The sequence below is a fragment of the Pelodiscus sinensis genome, chromosome 4, assembly GCF_049634645.1.
Source record: "Pelodiscus sinensis isolate JC-2024 chromosome 4, ASM4963464v1, whole genome shotgun sequence".
In the NCBI taxonomy this organism is placed as follows: Eukaryota; Metazoa; Chordata; order Testudines; family Trionychidae; genus Pelodiscus; species Pelodiscus sinensis.
In genome coordinates this window covers 63,651,185-63,672,943 of record NC_134714.1, presented here as the reverse complement: position 1 = coordinate 63,672,943, position 21,759 = coordinate 63,651,185, and the positions used below count along the sequence as shown (strand labels likewise).

The window sequence follows — 21,759 nt, the reverse complement described above, 5'->3', positions numbered from 1 at the left end:
TATGGAAAAAGGGTGGTATATCTGGAATGCTCTGGCACCCTAAGGGGGTATTTAGGCCTAATGATTTGGGAGATCGAGGCTGCAATCTGATGCATAGCGGAGAGAACACAGTCCATCCCGGGGCACGTGAGTATAAGGTCAGAGAAATCTTAGGACTTATCTCTATTCCTCTCTTATATAATGGCTTCTTTTCTTCTCTTTTCTTTTCTTGCTTAAGTCTGCTTTTAGGAATCCTACTAACACTTGCTCCCAGGTCTTCCAGGGAGAGGGAAGCCACCCTTCTCCACCCAACCTTGGGATCCTTATGTGCAGAGGAATTAATTATTTATTATTATTATCATTGTTATTACTCTTTGTACACTTAGATAAGTTTGGAGTTAATTGTGTTAATGACATTTTGGGAAGGAATTCAGGTGATTTGTGTTCTTACTGTAGTTTTTGCTGTGGTGATCATAAACATTATTCCATTAGCAATAAAATTGTTTTCCATTTCATTTTCTGAGTTAAGGCGTGGTTGTTGTCCGTCGCCTGTTGACCCTCAAGCGAGGGAGCCTTGTGGTTCCATAGAATTGTAATCTGGGATAAGGACAAACTTAGATTTATTCTGATCAGATTGGTGAGCCTTACCCATCCAAATTTTACAAAACTCCTCCCCAGGCTACAGGTAGGAGGGGATTGTGATCTGGGGCAGGAGATTGGAGTGGCAGATCTGGGAGGGGGTATGGCTGCAGGAGGGGGGCAGAGGTTTTGGGTATGTTGAGTGAGGGGAGCAGAGTGTTGGGGAAGGGAGGAGCTGGGGTACCGAGGCAGGCTACAGCCAGGAGACTTACCAGCCAGCAGCTCAACTAAACAGCCTGCCTGCCAAACTAAATGATTGCACAGCTTAAAATGTTTCTCAGCCAGCCAGCCCCACACCTGCACAAGATGCAGGACCATGTGCATGTGTGAATAACTGAACCAGGAGGGAGGGGGGCATAGTGCTTCACATGTTGCCTGTTATTCAGGCAGCTCCCATTGGCCAGTTTCTAGCCAAAAAACAGCCAATAGGATTGTGCTGGGGACAAGGCAGCACCTGTCCCTCCTCCCCCCTTCCCTTCCGGGATCACAGTTTTGAAAGAGAAATGGCTCCACAGCTACTTTTCTGAGTGGTGTGTGAGGCTGCAGGGCAAGCAGGGGAGCCTGCCTGGGGCTCTCCGCTGCATCCGTGGGCAGGATCCAGCCTGCGGGCTGTATTTTGCCCAGGCCTGCACTAAGATTACTATGATTCTTCCTCTTTATCCCCACTCATCCTTACCAACAACAATAGGTTCCAGGCACTACCAGTGTTCCCTCTATCTTCCATCCATGAGCAGAGTGAGTTTTATCTTGTGCACCAATATTGAGGTCATGTGAGCTTGTTCAGATGTGTGCCACTCACCAGTGATACTACTCCCCGAGAGACTCTCCCAGCCCAGAGACCCCAGCACAGCCCCCCACTTGCTGGGATCTTCTCCCAGGCAGCATCCACCCCACCTTGTGGGGAGAAGGTGAGACCTGCCCCTCCATGGAGTGCTGCTCCCATGGCAGCTTGCGTGCATGGCAGGGGCTGCCCCAGGCTCCTCTCCATGTGGCTGGCTGCAAGTCCTTGCCCGGGCTGGAAGGAAGCTGCTGCCAGCACTCAGGGTTTGTAGGGTGTGGGGCAGCAACATGTGGGGCACCAGTAAGAGGCTGAAGGGGGCGGAGGGAGGAAGAGAGATGCAGGAAGTCCCAATCCCACCCGCACCGCAGCCTGGCCCCAGCTCTGATGGCCGCCCACCATGTAGCCCCAACTGAGCAGCTACCATGCAGTTCTGGCCCACACTCTCCCACCACCAGCTTACCTTCCACATTCAAGGAAGGTGAGGGCTGCTGCATGGCTCTGCTGAAGTGGGAAGGATTAACATTTTTTGTGCATGTCCATGAAGGCACACACCCTAGAGGGAATTTAGGGCACTACCGTGGATATGAAAGCCTATCTGCTGGTACAGAAACACCACAGAATAACTTTTGACTGTTGACACTAGGGATGTTAAATATCAGTTAACTGAATAGTCGTTTAACCTCATGAACTCTTATCAGTTAATCAACTAATTGTCGGGGGGAGTGGTCTAAGCTCCCGGATTTGGCACAAGCCGGAACTAAGCCGGGCTGCCTGCCCGCCTGGCTCCTAATACACTTTAAATGCAGAGTTGCAGTGGGTGTAGGTCCAGGACCCAGAGCAATCCAGGACTGAGCTGGGCTGCTAACCAGCCTGCTAAAAAAAATGTACTGGCAAGAGGTGGGGGGCAAATGTGTGTAGTCTAATCAATAAGCAAAAGCTTATAGGTTAATGCTATAATTGACTACACTATTGCATCCCTAGTTGACACCAGACCAAATTCATCTTCAGAAACTCAAGAGTCAAAAATCAGTGGCCATCTAAACTCATTTTCTCTTAAAAGTGTTTCAGTACCTTTGTCCTATTTTCTTCCCTTCAATCAGTACAATTGTTATAGACAATTCCTTCTACAAAAAAAGTCACCTGAAATCTTGTGCTGCCTCTGGTTCTTACCTATTCTGCAATATTCCATAGCAGTCACAGAAAACACCCACAGTGCACTTCACCAAAATCAGTAAATTTAAAGGAGAACAATGACATCTAGTGACTGAAATTAAAATTTGCTTTACAGTTTCCAGCTCAGCAATTAAACATTGCAAGCACATAAAGTTATCAATGTTGGCTTAACTCCACCCAGAAACTTAAATGGGAAGAGGCCATCACTGATCTTTACTACAGTTTCCATCTGTTCTCTGGCTTTCTTCACTTTTCCACACTCATATACATGAAACCTATTATGGAGGGGATGTGGGATAGGTAAGGGGACTTGTTTTAGGCTTGGTCTGCATGAGAAAATTTCAGTACAACTTAAGTTGTGATTCTAAATTAATGTAGTTATGTCAGTATCACCCTTGCGTAGGTGGACCTACTCTGGTCTGAGTGACCCTTTTTCAATTTAGCTTCAACTCCTTCCTGAGTAACAAACTGAACTGACAAAATGCACCTTGCATTCCAGATTAAGATGGTCATCACAAGGGGTTAAACCAGTGTAACCATCAGTACAAATAGGAAAACCTTCCCATATAGACGAGGCCTAGGAGAAGAGTGGTACAAAACTCTGCCTTGGGACTCTATGTAAAATTCATTCCAGAGAACGGTATGGGTGGCCCATGCAAAAACCTTGTGAACAAGGACACTGCACTACAGAGAAGGAGTTTAGCAAACTTACTCCAATCTGGAAGTCTGTCATCTGCACTGACATGACAGGAGACAGGAAATCACTTTCAGAATAGCAGAAAACAAGTTCTTAAGGCTGCTCCTCCGTATACTAGATACCATGTTTTATGCAGAAAAACAAAAATGTCAAAAAAAATTTCAGAAAGTTTAAAATGTCTTCAATTTTCAAATATATCTGGATAACATCTCAGTTATCAATTACACCCGTATTCTAGGATAGCCATGAAACTGAAATGTATAATTATGAAACACCTTAGAAGATGCTGTGAAGCTTAGAAGACACATTTCCACAGTAGTTAGAGTCCCAACATTATGGGACAATGCTGCAGTTCAAGCTGGCACTAGTAGAATGCTGCACTAAGGGTGATCAATGTGCTTTGAAACCCGCAAGTAGGAATAAGAAATCCTCCGGAAAAGGGCTTATTTTCCAGAGAATCACGTCTAGACTAGCGCTTTTCTCCGGCTTATCCCCAAGCCGGAAAAAAGCGGCAGCCATGTAAATGCAAATGCCGTGGGGGATATTTAAATCCCCCGCAGAATTTGCAATTCCGAAGTCTACATTAGCATCCCTTTTCCGGAAAGGGGTGCCAATGTAGACACAGCCAAAGACTTTAAAACAGTTATCCATTTAGATTTTGATTAAACAAAATAATGTAGCACTTGAGGAGCGACAGGATCAAGATTTTGCAAAAACAATCTCTTTAGAAGGAAATATAGGATGATTAATGCTTGTATTGTGCTCTGAAGTTTAAAAGTGCAAAGTATTAGGTATTGTGCCACAAAACCATTCAAGAGCTTTGAATGTAAGAGAAGTAACTGCCCTTTAATTCTTAAACTTGAAAGTGAGAGTGCTAGGAAAGGAATGAAGAGGAAAGCCTCCTGAGAAATTGAACAATTTGAAAATCACCCAGAGTGGATTAAAATTAATTTAGATTATGATTTTTTACTATGCAGTGGCAAAGCAGAGGAAAGTCCATCTCTATGTTTGATCAGAACTAGTTTTGTTGTGTGTACATATTTGTGGATATCATTTTATTTGCTTGGGTATCTGCAGCCGATATCCATGAATCATTTTTGCAGATGTGGATACCAATTTTGTATCTGCGAATGGCTCTAACAATCTTCCGGCCAAGAAAAAAAAAAAAAAAAAAACAGTTCCAGTCATATCAGGAAGGTTTTATGTAGAACATGGAAGACATCATATTCAGTAAGTGAGAAACGTGTGCCTTCACCACAAAAGCCGTCTGGTACACAGAGCAGCTTATTCAAGCCAAACAGCAAACCAGAGTTAACCAAAAGTAGAACTGGTAAGCCGTCAACAAACGCTATCAGTAGTTCTAGTAGTAAAAAGGTAATACTTCCAATAGCAACAGGTCTTTCTACTACATAAATGCAGCTCAGACAGTGTTCATCGGGGCCTCTTCCTGCCAGCCTAACATGACACTGACTACAGGCTATGCCTCAGTTAGGAAAAGCTCTGATCGGATTGGGGGAGCTCTATTGAAATCCTGTGCGGTTACTATGACCCCCAGTTAGCAAGGTCTTAAGAACAAAACATAATTTTATATTACACCAAGAACCAGTTCCACAGTCATAGCAGCTGTTGTGAATGGCTAGCAAGTCAGAGATGGGCTCAAGACAGGAACATAGAGCTTTATACAAGTCAGATTATTTTAAAATTTCTTTTTAACTGAAAGGACATGGATACCGACCACCACTTTAGAGAATGTGATTACTGCCAAACCTTATATTCAGCTTTATGATTTAGTCCCAGACAAGGCTTCTTGGCAAGTTTAGTTCCTTCACAAAGAATTACTAACAGTTCTGCGTGCCATATGCTACTTCTAACCTCTGCTACAGTGCTAGGGAAAAATCTCATCCTCCATCTCAAGTGTAACCATCTCCCTGTCAGGAACAGAAAAAAAGAAAAAAAATCTTCCAATGCTGAACAGCATCCAAGAAAACAAAAAACAAAAAGCCCCTGGAACGCTGACCTACAAGAGAATGCAAATAAGCCATGAAGGGAACAGTCAGATTGTTTGGCAGAAGGTGCCAAAATGTCTCAAGCATCTGCTTCAAGATGGTGGATGAAACGGTGTCACTGATCCATCCATGGAAGTGTTATGGTCAGTCCTTGAGGAAACGCTAAAGTTCCAGTCTAGTGTTCAATCACAGCTGTGACTAGGAATGGGAAATTCAAGTGCCCAGCCAGCAGTGCTATCTGTGAAGTACCGTTATATGCAGGGCTCGACAAACCACGGCGAGATCTACTCGCCAGCCCCGAACTGCGCATGCGCCAGACCAGCACTGCTCATGCGCGCAGTGCCAGTGAACGGGGCGACCGGCTGAAACCTACTCACCATGGGCGAGTAGATATAGCAATTTGTCGAGCCCTGGTTATATGTAATACTCAAATTACCATTAACAAGTACTGTATTTCAGTGGCACTGGAGCCAAATTGTGTACAATGTCCCAGTATGAGTATTCAGAATGGACTACAGAATAATGGCTAGAAATAAAACAAAGAGATCCTACACAAGATTCAACTGTATGGATCTGGCCAAAAAACTTCTTGGAAAACTGGGGGAAAAGCCCACAACCCCAAAACACCAGACACAGGGATTAAGATACATATTTTAAGACACGGTACTGCTTAGGAATCATATTTTATGTTATTGTACAGACCTGTGCATTTGTGTAACATGACAAATGTTTGCTGACATACATGTAAATACAAATCTATTGTCTCCCTTTTACATTTCCGTCAGGAAGGCTGGCTAAACAATCTCATTAGGAAGCAAAACACAAACAACTCATAATCTGAAAGTGATTAATAGAAGCCTGTACCACCAAGCAATCCCCACTGCTTCTTCCCATTTCCCCAGACTTAATACTATAAAATGGGGAAGCAGTACAAGTAAATGAAATCATTTTTATGTTCCCAGTTCTTTCTGGGCAATGATGCACGCTTATCTTCATGCCAAAGGGTCTCATGAGAAGAGCTTCGAAAGGCCAACTCAAGCTCACCTTCAGACAGGAGCCAGCAGAAGGTCTGATACATTAGCTGAAATTAATCTTTCAATTCTTAGCAACTGTGACCATTTCTCTCATAGTCCTCCAGGACTAACTCATTGCTCTCCAGATAACAGTATCCAGTTGGTCTCTCTTTAGAGCTATATGGGATCCCTTTGTTTTCAGATTGCTGGAGGCTCATTCCTAATATACATGCTTCACAGGCAGTGTACATGACCTATAGCTCAAAGTTTTGCATTCATGTGCAGCTTCAAGCAATAACTGTGTGACCCTACAGCCAACTTTGTCTCTCCTCTTCATACTTTTGTGGGTCAATGAAAGGCTTGTCAATTGACCGGATCATCAACTCCCCACAATACACACATTCAGCCGCCACAATATCATCAATGTCTGCCTTGATCTGTTCCCTACTCTGCTGCCCTTTTCCCAAGCTAGCAGCATCTATGTCCTTGGGACGATGATGGGCTTTGGAGGGCTGGCTTGTGGCTCCCAGCTTCTTCTGAAGGTCTTCTAGCTTAGCCTGCTTCCAGGCAGGCAGGTTTGGAAAAACTGCCTGGAACAGGCAGTCATAATGGAACATGTGACCACAAAGAAAAAGGTAGAAAGGGCGATTTAGGAGCGGAAAGTCACAGGCTGCACACTTTTCCTGAGGCTCCACAGATCCGTATTTGTTTCTCATCTCCTGGATGTCCTCCCGAATTCTCTTGGCACTCTGTGTGGCTTCCTCCATCTCTCTTTTCAGCTCCTCAATGTGCTTGTTGTAGTCCTCCAGAGAGTTGCAGATAGCCTCTTTAAAGTGGTCAATGGTGACAAAGTCAGGGAAAAAGGGCAAGACATCTTCAATCTTCAGCAGGTTGCAGCTAGAAAGGCAGGCCATGGCTTTCTTTACATCCTTCTCTTCCTGGACTACATGACGAGCAATTTTCAACCAGAGCTTCTTCCGGAGTTCCTCATCCTCTTCAGGGAGGTCGGCACAGGACTTAGCCAAATCCACATCCACCTGAAAATTGAACAGAATAGGGACACAAAATTACAATTTCCTCTTCACTTCTCTCTCCATCATGAGAGCCCACTCTTGGTAAAGGAGAGATCTCCTACCAGTATCTTTCCATTATGTCAGTCATAACTACAGCTATGCAGCTGACATGCCCACTTGCATATCAGCCACATTTGTATATCAGCCACATTTTCTTCTCCACCAACATTCACTCCCAACACAAAGCGTGTGCACAGTAGTTCTGGGTCACTTCTAGGATTCATCATGATCCAGGAACAAAACAGGAAGATCTAGCTATCTAAAGCCACAGGTGACCTTTGACCTCCAAGGCTGACAACATTGAATTAAGTATCCACCCATTACAGTTACAATTTTTACTTTTACTGGTCTAGACCATTTACTTCCTGTACATTATTATCTACACTCAGAAAGTAGGCTTCTGCAAATATTGTCATGAACTAAACCCAGTAAATGTCAGCACTTTAAATGGTACCCACTGCACTGTTGCCATTCACAACCTGACTAAGTTAGCTTTACACTAATTTAAACATTCTACAAGATGGCCAAAGGGGGAGAAATTCATTTTAAGTTCCTCCTGCATTTTTTTAAAAATCAGAAGATTAAGAACATGGCAGAATCCTCAGGTCAGCAGAGCTGGTTATCAATGAGCAGAGTATCCCAGAGCCTGGAATCCATTAACACAGAGCGTATCCCCACCACCACATTCTCTCTCACTCTAAGATTATGGTCTGGTACCCACTGTGGGTTTCTTTACACTACAATTAGAGCCCTGGGCTGGCCTGTGGTATCTGATTCTGACTAAGGAACTGTTTAATTGTGATGTTGACACTTGGAATCATACTGCAGCCAGAGCTCTGGGACCCTCCCACCTTGCAATATCCCTAGATCCTGGGAACCAGTCTGAGTAAAAACCATCTACACTGCAATTAAGCAGCCCCTTAACATAGGCCAGGGTCAGCTGGCATGAGCCAGCCACTGGCTTCTAATTATAGCATAGACACACCCTGACAGCTCTGAGCTTCCACTATTGCTTTAAATCCGTGGTCACCAACCCGTCGATCGGGAAGCCCCAACCAGTCAATCACGAGGCGTTCGGGACCCCCCCCCCAAAGAAGCCTCACTACCTACCTCCAGCAACGAGGGAGGTAGTGCTGGCTTCCTGTGGGGTGGATGGAAGGCCAGCAGCTGCGCGCCACTTCCAAGGTTTGAGGAAGTGCGCAGGCTGCTCCCCCTCCCCCAAACAGACAGCGCCATACCACAAAGCAGGTCTGTGGCGCGCCAGGGACTCTGCATGGGGGGGGAGGGGAAAAGGAAGGTAGGCGTCCCCAGAGGAGGCGCGCGCCAGAACTTCCCTTCTCAAAACAGGTGACCCCTGACTCAAAACAGGTTCCCTGCCCTTCTCATAAATAAAGACAAAGCTGAAACCTTTTGTGTTTGAAATAATATTTTATTTAAAAATGAAGCCTGGCCAACAAACCCCCAATTGGGGTCAAGCCCCCATCTGGCCGCAGCATTATAACACTCCTGTACCACCACCACCATCCCCGACCCAAGATCTGAGCCTATCATATACTGGAACCCCTTATCCTGAGCCTCTCATATCCCCAAACCCTCAGTCTTCTGCCACAACACTCCTGCACCATCCACACACAGCCCATCTTACTCCCAACCGCCCTGCTCTGAGCCCCTCACATACTCCAATCCAAACTCCTGCACCCTCACATCCACAAGCATGTGGCTTGCTCATTACCCCAACTACAACACTCCCCATCCTGGAGCCTTCTCCCTGAGCCAGCATTCCCTTCTCCACCTCCTCCTGCATCCAAATTCCTTCCCAGAGCTTGCACCTCTCGCCCCTTCCCACACACAAATCCCTCATTCCCACCCCAGAGCCCACACATCCTGTCTCAACCCAGTGAGGGTATGGCTAGACCGCAAGAGTTTTTCCGGGATTCCAGAGGTATCCTGGAAAAACTCTTCTGTGTCCAGGGATGCGTTTGTTCTTCCGCTTTTTTTTAGCGGAACAGCAAACATGCTCTTTCTGTAACCTCTGTATTCCTCGTTCCAGGAGGAATAAGGGGGCTTCCGAAAGAAGGGGTTTTTCTGACATTTGGCCCATTCTAGACAGAATCGAAAAAAAAGCGGCAGTGTAGCTGTACCCTGAGAGTGTATAAGGACTGGGGCTAGCAAGTGATGGAGAGGAGGAGAACAGAGGGCTTCAAGGAGGGGGTGGGGTTTTGGGGGAAGGATGGGGTGGTAGATCTTGGCTTGTTCTGACATTTAAAAAGTGATCTTGGACGTAAAAAGGTTATTTTACCACTGCTCTAAATTAATCTGGTGGCAGACATTCCCTCCCTGCGTAGGGGCCTTTTGACATTTACTAGGTTTAAACACATTAGCCAGCCTTCTCACTGACTCCCTTAAATAAGTCAAAAGCTCTCCAGCATTGCACCCTCAAGAACAAATGAACTAGAAGTACTATACATAGCAGTACACACCTGCAAAGCTAGATCCACTGCTTCCTCATATAACTCCATCACTTTGTAAACATGGACACAGGCTCGGTGGTGTCCGTGCTCTGCACACAGCCGAAGCGCATACTTCAGGTCATAGTGGATCCTGTTAGGGTTGGTTCCTGCTTGTTCTAGGTACGACAGCAGCGAGACTGGCCGACACAAAGCATAGAGAGACAACAGATAGTTGTGAATGGCTTGCTCCGTTTCCTCCAGCTCACACACACAGAACTCCATGTATCGAATAGCTTCACTGATCTGTTGGGTGCTTTCACTTTGACTGTAGTTGACGAGGGCAGGTATGAGCTTCCTGGCATCCAGTTTTGTGCCCATGGAGATCCAAGCATCAACCACCTTCTTGGGGATGTGCTGGATCAGGACCGGAGAGAACTTGTAAAAGAGCTTTTCATCCCTGTGTCTGGACAGAACATTTAAGGCTTCATCATAGTCATCATGTTGGCAGTGATGGGCTACCACTCTCTCGTAGTCTTGCATAATAACTGAAAAATAGACCATGTGTTCTGTGTCCCCGTGGCTTGCTAGCAGCTCATAGATGGACACTCGGTTATTGAACAGACACTCTTTGTTTTTGGGGCTGCTCAGGAAGCTGCAGAACTTCTCCCGAGTCTCCTCATAGAGATTCCTTTTGGAGGCGTCACCCTCCAAAGCACCTAGCCGATTCAAGTAGAGCTCTGTTAACCAGGTGGTCAGCAAGGTTGTCTGGGTCTTTTCAGAAGATTTTAAGTTGGCCAGTTTCTTAATCAGAAACTCCATCAATGCCTCCTCTTGTTTGGCTTCAATGAACTTAAGGGCAATCTCCTCAAAGTAATTCTGGGTCAGTGCATAACACTTGGCACTATCCAAGTACCTCTTGTTTTGAAAGGAGTGTTCTGCCTCTCTTGCCAACACAATATCTAGGCACTCAGGACGGTCTTTGCAGTACTCTTTGGCCAGATCAAACTTGTTAATGTTCATATACATCTTCCATACATCTCTCGATTCCCGTTGTACGTGGTAGCGGAATACAACTTTCTCTGTGTGGATCCAGACCTGCCCGACTGTGGGATCTTTGATCATGCGCTTCAAAGAGCCAAATTTCTCCAAGAACACATCTTGGAAGACAACCTGCCCATTCAGAGTGCACACAGCTATCACTTTGTCAGGCAGTAACAGCAGGAAGTGGAATTGGGTGAGAACTATGGAAATCGGCTTGTTAGCTGACACATCCACGTCAGAAGGATACTCCCAAACCCGTTCATCACTCAGAATAGAGTCAGGCCGTCCATAGTCCAACGTACCATACAAGACACCATTTCCCATCATCCAGGCAAAGGACCGTGGGGAGGAGCGCAACTTTGGGGTATAAAATGCTATTTCGCTGTAGCCAAAGCTGGCTGGGAACTCTCGAAAGCTGGGCAAGTGGTCTACATGCATGCCAAACACAAAGCCAAAGCCCTGCTGCTCTGTCCCCTCAAGCGCTTTGCCCGCAAACTGGAAGAGTCTTTTACAAGTAGTGGCAATGATGAAACATTTCCCATCGAGCACTCTCTCTATTTCCAGACAGCAGACTGGGGTGGGCCCTGCCTCCTCCTCCAAGGTATAGACCAGACGGAAATACTGGTCTGGATTAGTGCTGAAGAAGCTTCCCTCGCTGACAGAGATCTCAGCCTCGTATATTTGGCCCTGGGCTGTTCCCACCAGGATAGGACCAGTGTTCGTCTCTGAACCCAGGAACTTATTCCAGCCCACACATTCAACCAAGTGACCTTTCCAGCGGGAGAGCGCCCGCACCTTCTGAGCGCTTCTGTTCAAATACAGGCATTCACTAGTGTTCAGTGCAATCACAAGGTGAGATCCTACAAAGGTATAGAGCAAGAAAAAGATGATTAATGAGCACAGGGTTAAAGGAAACACCACAACCCAGACAGCACCACTACGGTAAGCAAGACTTCTGGTTGTTCCCAGAGACACACAAGACAAAACACAATTCAAGATGCTAGTGATCCCCCAATAATTTGAATTCAGAAGGACCTGGGGATTGCCATATTGGCTGAGATCAGTGATCCATTTCACCTAGTATCACAACTGATAGCAACTAGTCCCAGCTATTTCAAAGGAAGGTGCATGAACCCCTATATGACCAACTCTGGAATAAATGACCCATAAAGTCCAGGTTGCTAGTTACTGTCATTAGGTTTTGTGTTTTATAAGTGTTTCATCCCAGCTAGAGTTAAGTGTGGATATTGCATTTATAATCCTATTTAGAATTCTGCTAAGCTCCTGACTTCAACATATAGGCAATGGGCTCCAAAAGTTAGATGTACATCGTCTAATAAGACTTTTCTTTTATGAATTGTAATAAAGTAACTCAAGTCAGCCCACATCTGTCAGTGGTTTATATACACCAAAATGTATGGAGAGAAACACAGTACTCTTTCTCCAACACTTGGCTACTAAATAGACAGAGATCCCGGATAATAATTAGGTGCTCTGAGTTTATTCCCCTAGTGAATCATGTATTCCTTCCACACACAAAATAGAAACCAGAAGTCCTTTAGTTAAATGTTCGTTTAACGTGATTATTGCATTTGTTGTAGATATTAAACAGCATTCTGCAATTTCCCTTATACCGTCACCTCACCTGTGTGATCTAAAAACATCTTGTAGACTCTGGCTTCATCCTTGCGTCCCAACTCCACCTGATTAGGTTCATCTGCCTTGCCAAGATCAATCCTGCATGAAGGAATGACAAAGCAAATTACCAAGACTCAGGAGGAGGCCCATGTAACTATGGAAACAAAATTATACCTTTCTCTTTTACAAAAGACCATGAAGCCGTACCTAATTTAGAGAGAGGAGTTTCCAAGCAACCATAAAACAGACTGTGATGGCTTTAGGTCTTAAAAAGTATGAGTTACCTGAAAAGGGTGTCTCTGCCAAGGCTCATACAAAGCTGATTAGAGGAGACCACTAGACTGTTAATTTTCTCTGGAGGAGTGAAATCAATCCTTTGCTTGTTAAATATTGGTGTCTCCTTCTCCAGCCGAGCATTCACAAATCCTAGGAAAAAGCAAAATCCAAATGCAGATCAGAAAAGAGACAGTACCACAGTGCAACCTAAAATAAGGAGCAGAAACAAGGAAGAGCTACAGGAAAGTGAAGCAGTCCATGGTAGCATCCATCCTTTTCTCCCAGGTACATGTTTGCAGATACAGAACAAGTCTATTCTCCTATTCTGCCACAGTGCAGCTATTTTTCACTTGGCACAAACTTAAATAAACACAGCGAACCCTTTTGAAGAAACTGCACATTATAATTATATTACAAGTTCATAAAAAGCTGATGAAGAGAATGACAAGAAAAAAATGGTTAACTAGTGGAAAATCAGGTTATTTATTAAAATGATGAAACTGTTGTGGTGCTGTACAGGACACCAAGACAGATGGTGTCTGCTCCAGAGTTTACAGTCTAATGAAAGATTGAAATCAGAAGTGGTATTAGTTGAAAATGTTTCATTTGGTGGGATAAAATTAATTTCTCTCTTATTCAATCTAGCACTAACCACACAAAAGAAAATACAGAAGTTGAGATTATTCAAAAGATTAATTTTATGGAAAAATGTAACCATTGTTAATCATTTAATTGCAACAAAAGAAATTCAGTTAAGTGACTGCAGGCAATCCAGCAGGAATCACAGCTAGATCAGTGGACAAGATTCATAATACTTATATAATATTTTACATTCACAATGGTCATAGCACTTGATAATTAAGACAAACAAGTACCATACCTCCAATTTTACAGACAATTTGGCAGAAACTAGGGACGTGAAAGGTTGCAGTTAACAGATGGGGGCTGGAGCAGCTCTCCCCTACATTGCTCCAGCTCCATGAGGAGCCCACCATGAACAGGAGCTGCTCTATTCATCCAGAGCAGCCCCACAAGCAGGGGCTTCTTCTGATGGGCTGGAGCAGTCCCTGACTGTGGCAGGGCAGGTTAAACCAGTTAATCAATTAAACGGGATTTTATATCCCTAAGAGAAAATGAGCCATGGGGTCCAGTGAATTGAGTGAGGTCACACAGGTTGTCAGTGGCAATGCTAAGACTAGCACTCGAGTCTGGCAAGTACTAAAATCAGTGCCCTGTCCAAAAAGCCAAAAGTAGATCACACTAGTTTCCAATTTCATTACAAACTGAAAATTTAAGCCACTGTGATCTAAAGTTCCTGGATCTCTTGGCAAACCTAGATTGAAATTCAAGTAAAGCTAGGTCAATTTAAGATTTAGGGTTTAAACCTGGCAAATGTGGTCACATGTAACATTACATTTTAAGTCTGCTGAAGCTTGAAGCTCAACATGAAACTCATTTCATACACCCCTGAAACTAGTAATAGAGGGTGAATAGAAAGCAGTAACTCGCACAATGCTGATCTAAACTGGAACCACACTATTCAACTATTTACTTTTAAAGTCTCTGTGTACATGGCGGGGGGCCACTCACCTTGCTTGCTTGGGAGCCACAAGTTTTAGATGACAGCAGATTAATAAACAGGGAGGTCTAGATAGTGGGTGGGAGGAGAGAGATTTACATAGGCAGCATACCAATGTATTCTGCTACAGAAACTAGTTCATAACAAGTTTATAGTTACAGTTTATAAAAGCTTTTCAAGTTTTAAAGCAAGTGCAGTGACCTCAAGAGAAGGCCAAGCACTAAAACAGCAAAGGGAGGAGGGTTATGGGAAACACACACACGAAAGAATGACATGATAGGTTTCATTTTTCTGAAGCCGAATGGAGCTCAATTTAGAGCTTAGGACAGCCTAGAACAAGGTGGGTAAGATTCAGCCCGGCAAGCAGTTTCATCCGGCCCACAGCCCAACCTGCCACATCCCCATCTCCAGGCCAATTGAGACTCAGAGGCAGAGGGAGAACGCCAATTCTCCTCCCTACGCCAGGGATAGGGATGTAAGAGACTAGTTGACTACCCAATAAGCAGCAGCTTATTCGACATGATGCAACTAGTTGCTTCCCCCTCACTGCCTCTATCAGAGAGAGGCAGCCGGGGGCAGGGAGGGAGAGCAGGAACCAGTGCTGGAGGGAACCGGCTTAAAGCTGGTTCCCCCCAGAACCATCTCTGCAGGGAACAGGGGAGATAGACTCACAGCGGAAGCGGCTCAAGCAGGGACTGAAGCAGTCTTTGCTTGTGCCACTTCTGCTTGGATTCTGCCTTTGAAATGTACAAGAGCCCGGCCATTGCTCTTGTACATTTCAAAGGCTCAGGCACTGCAGGAAGCACAGGGCCAGAGGGTAACCCACTAGTCCCATGCTCCCAGCAGGGCTCTTGCTACATTTCAAAGGCTGAGGCACCTTTATAGACTAATCAAATAGTCAATGGAAATCCCATCAACTATTTGATTAGTTAATTAATCTAAATTTAACATCCCTAGCCAAGGGCGCGCAGCATAAGAGGGAACCACCAGCTGTTCAAAATGGCTGGCGATTCCCTCTAGGTGTCACGCACCCTGACTGGGTGGGGTGGTGGGGGGAAGAGACACCCCTTGCGTGCTCCCTGCCCCCACAGGGCAGCACACAAAGTCTCCTCCCCCACAGATAGTGCCTAAAAGGAACCACCATCCCTTCTGGTTCTGGCCCATGACCACTACCAATGTTAGAGAAGTGACTCCCCTACAAAAATTATTGCCCAACCCTGGCCTAGAAGTGTACAGCTTCCATGCCTAAATTAGGACAGCTACCTCCACAAGCTAACCATGGTGGAAATACTCTAGCCAAAATCCAAAGAACAACTAAACTCTGCCACTGAACTGTAAAGTCATAATGGGACAGTCACATGGAATGAAATATGAATGATACTCATTAATATAATCCAGGGGACACATGTCAAAAAATGGTGGTATCAAAGCCCTCTCCATGTGTGTCCTGTGATTCAAGTTTCTCCTCTGACTGAATTTCCCATCTCACCAAAGGTGGCAGGTAACCTCTTGACCAAAGAATACTGCATTCCTCTAACAGAGTCACCAGGCCACTCAAGCTAGACAAGAAAGGACTGGTCATTTCTGGGTTTTTTCCCCTAGGTGACATTTACACTGGCCTCCCTCCAAGGATGGAATACCACTGGCTCCACAGAGATTTCTAGGACAATTATAGTCATGTAGTGCAGTTAGCCTGGGAAATTCTTCATGTGCAAAAGGACTTAAAAGGTACACAAGGCTACTCCTGGAGGAATTCTTTACAATTCTGTATGTGCAGAATTCATGCCCCCTGCAAAAAATTCGTTGTCTGGGACAGGTGCTGCACTTATGCCTTTCACCCACCAGAGGCTGCTGTGGTGCCAAAAGAGAGGGCAGCTGCACACCAGCGGTAGCAACCTATAGGGCAGATGACAGGCACAGGTGCTGGAACTATGGGTGCTGCTGCTGCAGCATCCCCTGACCTGAAGTGATTTCCATTACATACAGGCTTTACTGTTGGTTCAATGGCTCTCAGCACCCTCACTGGCTAGACACTGCTGATAAGCTCATGCTTATTGGTTAACTGTTCAAATGGTTACACTGTTACAGTCCTAGAAGGGATTGTGTTCAATTTGTTCTCTCTTTTTATCCCTTTCAGTTTACACACAACCTGATATAATCAAACTTTTCCCATGGATATATACCATACAACCCTGCTTGCCTAGCAGTTCCAGATGATACTGAAAATCTTGTGATAGACTAGGATTCAACTGAAGTGGTGACCGAGGAACTTATGCCTTCAGAATCTTGTGCCTTTACAATTCTCTCTCTCCAGCTCAACAGAGAAATGCACACTTTGCAAAGTGGCCAGCACTAATGTTGTATATCACATTGTCACATAGCCCTTTTAAAGCCAACTGGGTGCATTATCTTATTCATCTCCTTGGCGACACTAACACACACATCACTTGTTGATCTACCCTATGCAACTTCAGCTACGCTATTTGCATAGCTGAAGTCGACTACTCACCGCAGCGTCTACCACACAGTAAGGTCAGGGGGTCTGCTCTCCCATCAACTCCAGCTACTCTTCTCATCCTGGCGGAGTACTGGCATCAATGGGAGAGCACTCAGATCGATTTATCACATTGATCCACCACACAGTGGAGATAAGCCATGGTGACAGTAGAAGAAAGCGCACATGTGAAACTCATGATTAACTGGTCTGATTAATAAGAGATGTACTACGTAATTGCCCCTCTAGCAAGTTACTCCTCATTCATATTGCATAGTTGGCATAACACCATCACATAGTTATTGTATAGTTATATTCAGGGCTCGCCGAATTGCGGTAAGCCCTGCTCGCCAGCTGCACTGTCCGGCGATCTGCACATGCGCAGATCGTTCTGTGCATGCGCAGATCGCCCAAACCCGGCTCTTCCGGGTTGCAATCTACTCGCCACGGGCTAATAGTTATTGATGGACCTACCCTCCATGAGCTTATATAGCTCTTTTTTGAATCCTGTTAAAGTCCTGGCCTTCATAACATCCTCTGGCAAGGATGAATGAAGAAGCAATGGATAACATTCACCCCAAACTCATAATTTTGAAACCATTTCACATTATCTTTTTTTTACCACAAAAACATGTGCATTTGTACAACATAGTGGTATCTCATCTTCCAACCGAAAGAATAATTTCACTCTAAATAGAGGTTCAATGTAGCCTAAATTTCAGATGCAATGAAACTATTTCAAACTGGCATCCTTCTTCCCTGTAAACAGCTCCATTATCAAACCAAGTTCAAGTCAAGCTGTATCTATTCACAGTGGAGTATGTCCGAGAAGAAGTGATGCACTGGAACATTTCTGCTCACAGGCTGAGTATACAAATGATATTTGTGATTCCAAAACCACTGTCTACATCTTCACATTTTCTTTTCGGAAGATATCTGCAAGACTTCCATTTCCTAAACCTAATGCAAGATTCATTTCCTTGCAACTGCCTCAACATGAAGTAGTAATGACAAATATCTGTCATTCATGTTAAAATTCGACACTTGCCAACAAGGACTTAACAAACATTTGCACTATCTCACCCATTACCAAGACAGTTTCCCCAATTATCACCTCTAATACCATTAACTCACAAACATCCCACTCTCCCTACCTCTAATATCATCAACTCACAGACACTTACCTTCCTTCCTCCCCCTCCCCCCCCCCCGCATCCCCCTCCTGTTCTGCAATGTGATTTGTCCTTTTCATATTTGTTCATTTTTTTAATTGTATCCGTTGGTATATATGGTTGTGACTATTTTCTTCCACTATTTGATCTGAGGAAGTGGGTCTGGCCCACGAAAGCTCATCATCTAATAAACCATCTTGTTAGTCTTTAAAGTGCTACATTGTCCTGCATTTTGCTTCAACTACCCCAGACTAACACGGCTACATTTCTATCACTATTCGACAAATATCCAGTGTGTCCCGAGAAACAGTCCTGACTAAGGGTGTGCATGTGTGACCAGGTACACGGTTAACGGTCACGGCTACACTAGGCTCGCGAGCCAGCAGTGGACGAGTGCTCTTGCTCCAGCGGCCCGCACTGCACAGCCGACAAGCGGCCCAGCCCCCTTACCGGAGTGCGGGATGCCCACGCTGGCGCGGCTCTGCGGCTGGGCGGCCGAGCGGGACAGCGAATCTTCGTACTCGTCCAGGATGGAGGCCATGGCCGCCGCGGCCTCCCAGGAGACACCGGACGTGCCCTCAGCTCATCCCAGCGCAGGCGTTAGGCTCCGCGCGCGCACACAGGCCTGAGGCAGCTCCCCTGCCCTGCAACCGCCGCCGTCGGCCCCCGCGCAGGCCACCCCAGCCCGGCCACTTCCGCAGCCACTTCATTCAGCTGACCCGCCCCACGTGACCTAGCTGCTTGCGGCCGGCGACGCTTCTTCCCGCTTCTCGCGCGACTGCGCGCGGAGAGGGGGTGTTACTTTGCGTGCCCTGAATGGGGCGTCGCGTGCCCGGACCCCGCCATTGAGAGTGAACAATCCCGGGCCCCGCCCCCCACCGCGTGTCACTAGTCGGGCTGCGATCGCACCTGCTAGTGGCAGCGCCGGCCAAGGAGTCCCCGGGTCTGTTCCCGCCAACCCAGCCCCCGCCCTTCTCCTCTTGCACGAGCGTCCCCCCACCTAGGACACGGCCAGCGCTGCCTTGTGGCGCTGGGGAAACCGTCTGGTCCCAGCGCGTGGCCGAGAGACCGAGCGAGCCCACGGAGCTCAGGAGTTCTCCGGCCAGTGTCTCAGCGGGCGGCGCCGGCCTGAGGCAGGGGACTCGTACGAGGCCGCCACGAGCGTCGTGCCTCTTTGAAAAATTGTATAAACCTCTAAAGCAAATAAACTCTTTGGCTTACTCCCCTATTCCCAGTGCGCGCCAGGGTCGTGTGCGCTGTCAACCCCTTGCAATAGACAGGCAGGTAATTTGGAGAAGACTGGCACTGGCGCATTTTTGTAAATGTAAGAGACTCACAGACTTTTATTTCAAATATTGAGTTGCCAGTTTGAAAAAGTTGAGAAGCCCATTGATCTGTCCCCTGCCATGTCAGCCAATAAGAAAATGCTTTTTGTTGTAAAGGTCTCTGTTCTGATGAGACAAGGCAGGGGAGGTAACAGTTGCTATTGGACCAATTTCTCTTGGTGGATGAGACAAGCTTTCCAGTTTGCACAGACCTCTTCAGGTATCATTGTGTTCTGATGGTTAATCTAACTGGATATATACAACTCATTGTCTTAGAAGATGTTTTTCTCCCTTCTGGATTCATCACTTAAAGTTTGTATTAAAAGTGGAGAGTTTAAAAATACCAACCATCTTCTGCAATATATTATAATAGTAACTTAGAGATGGGTCCAAACTTGAACCTCATCATGTTTCATCATTGTGGGGTGTTTGGATTTCAGTGCCTAGGTCCAACTCCCTATTCAGGGTGTTTTGGTTCTTGATCAGACCCACAATCGAAAAGGCCTATTTTCTTATTCTGGCTTGGCTGACTTTGTGAGAAAATGGTCATCTCAGTCTGACTTACTTCAGTGCTGTTAAATTAGAAGCGAGAGTCTAGCCCTGATTTGAAATGAAACTTCAGCCTACAGCTAATCCAGATTCTGAACTAAACATCTGTTAGCCCATCTGTTTTTTTCCAGATTCAATGTTCATTCAATTTACATACAAACATTTTAAATGGTTAGTAATGATAAATTAATGAACTTAAGGTTTACAGACAGGAGTTGTAAAGGCATGCAATATATTTTTTAGTTCTTTTGGGTGTCTAAGAATTTGTGGACAATTAGGTGACTCATTTTTGTATGGCTTTGCCAAAAGAAAAGAAAAAATAAAATCATAAGCTTTCTCCAGTAGATGGCAACATGTACCTAAACAATGAAGAACAATACATCTTCATGGACATGGGAACTTACTTATTTATAAAACAACAAATAGTCTGGTAGCACTTTAAAGACTAACAAAACATGTAGATGGTATCATGACCCAAGAAAAGCTCATGATACCATCTACATGTTTTGTTAGTCTTTAAAGTGCTACCTGACTATTTGTTGTTTTTTAAGTTTATCGTGTACAGACTAACTTGGCTATCTCCTAAGGTTTTTTTACTTATTTATCGTGCAAGATACAATAAAGGATGAATTTGACTTACAGTGTTTATCTTGAGAAACAAGACTAGAACTAATATTAATATTTATTGAGGGGTTGGAGTAGGGCTTTAAGAAAGCATTTTTGGAGATAACTTTTAATTCACTTTCATTTATTCTTATTTAATATGAGCATTTTAGGATTTTTACGTTATTTATTCATTCGTTGCTCCTGTATGAAGGTAGAGTGATAGTGTATGGGCAGCCAAGCAATGTCTCTGCATTCTTCTAGGTCATCACTTTTAATTCCAGGAAAAAATAAAGAGATTAATTGATCCTGGGACTGGGAAAGCAATGTGATTGTATTTCTCTATATGTTCTGTAAATGTGTTATAGGAAAGTCCTTTAAAAATGAAATATCCTTTAAGTCCAAGTATTATATGTGAAGCACAGAGGCTTACAATGTTTTTATTGCTATTGAACTAAAAAAAACCAATTCCTATTAATTGATCAAGGAAAACATAATTACAAGCAAATATTAGATTTGTCTTCCTTCTTAATTTAAGAATTTTGTCTGTGAAAATGCGAAGACATCTTTCCAGGGTCTGTGAGGATATGCAATGAGATGCCTGACTTGATGCATGATGAATCAGCATTAGCTGTTTCTCTCTTGTTAAAATAGTGATTATGAAAGTGACTGGTGAGGAAGGGGTATGTGTGTGTCAGTTCCTCTAGCAGGCTCTCAGTTTCACCAGGTCTTATTTACCCTGACATCTGTCTCGCCACCACCTCTCCATCTCTCCTAGCCTGTATCTCCAGCTGTTCTGCCCTTGTGTCTTACAGCTTCCTTTTTTTCTTTCATCATACTTATGTTCCTCATTTCCCTTGTGCCAGAATCTGTCACCTGTAGTTTCACCTTTGTACTTCCTCAGAGTTGCAGATATGTGACCATAGTGCACCCCTTGCAAATGGAATTCTGTATGTACTTGCAGATGAAACTAGTCTGAATGAACAAACTAGAAAAAGGTGAATGTAAAGTTAGATAATGCTTGTCTAGCCACACTGGCATCTAGTTGCCAATGTTCCTGGATTGTCTGGGAGATTTTAGTGGGCTGCTAAAAATCCAGCAGTGCAGCTGGACTAAGGTAGGATCCCTACTTGCCCTGGTTCCGCGCAGTTGCCAAAAGTGACCAGCATGTCCCTCTGGTTCCTAGGCACAGGAGCAGCCAAGGAGGTTTCTGTGAGCGGACCTTGCCCGGAGCACTGACTCTGCAGCTCCTGTTGTCTGGAAACAGAGCC

General features: G+C 45.0%; 1 protein-coding gene across 2 annotated transcripts; it reads right to left on the bottom strand.

The window, feature by feature from the left end:
* Window positions 1–5,939: 5,939 nt before the first annotated feature.
* Window positions 5,940–18,807, bottom strand: VPS18 (VPS18 core subunit of CORVET and HOPS complexes). 2 transcript variants are annotated; one of them, XM_006128686.2, is made up of 5 exons: window positions 18,462–18,807; window positions 12,775–12,916; window positions 12,498–12,589; window positions 9,842–11,712; window positions 5,940–7,325 (listed from the first exon to the last, which is right to left on the bottom strand). In XM_006128686.2, the coding sequence occupies exons 1-5, from the start codon at window positions 18,550–18,552 to the stop codon at window positions 6,597–6,599; spliced, it is 2,925 nt and encodes a 974-aa protein (XP_006128748.1). In that variant the 5' UTR covers window positions 18,553–18,807; the 3' UTR covers window positions 5,940–6,596. The 2 variants fall into 2 exon arrangements, with proteins under 2 accessions (XP_006128748.1, XP_025043310.2); XM_025187525.2 differs by lacking the exon at window positions 18,462–18,807 and adding an exon at window positions 13,647–13,852.
* Between the last annotated feature and the right edge of the window lie 2,952 nt (window positions 18,808–21,759).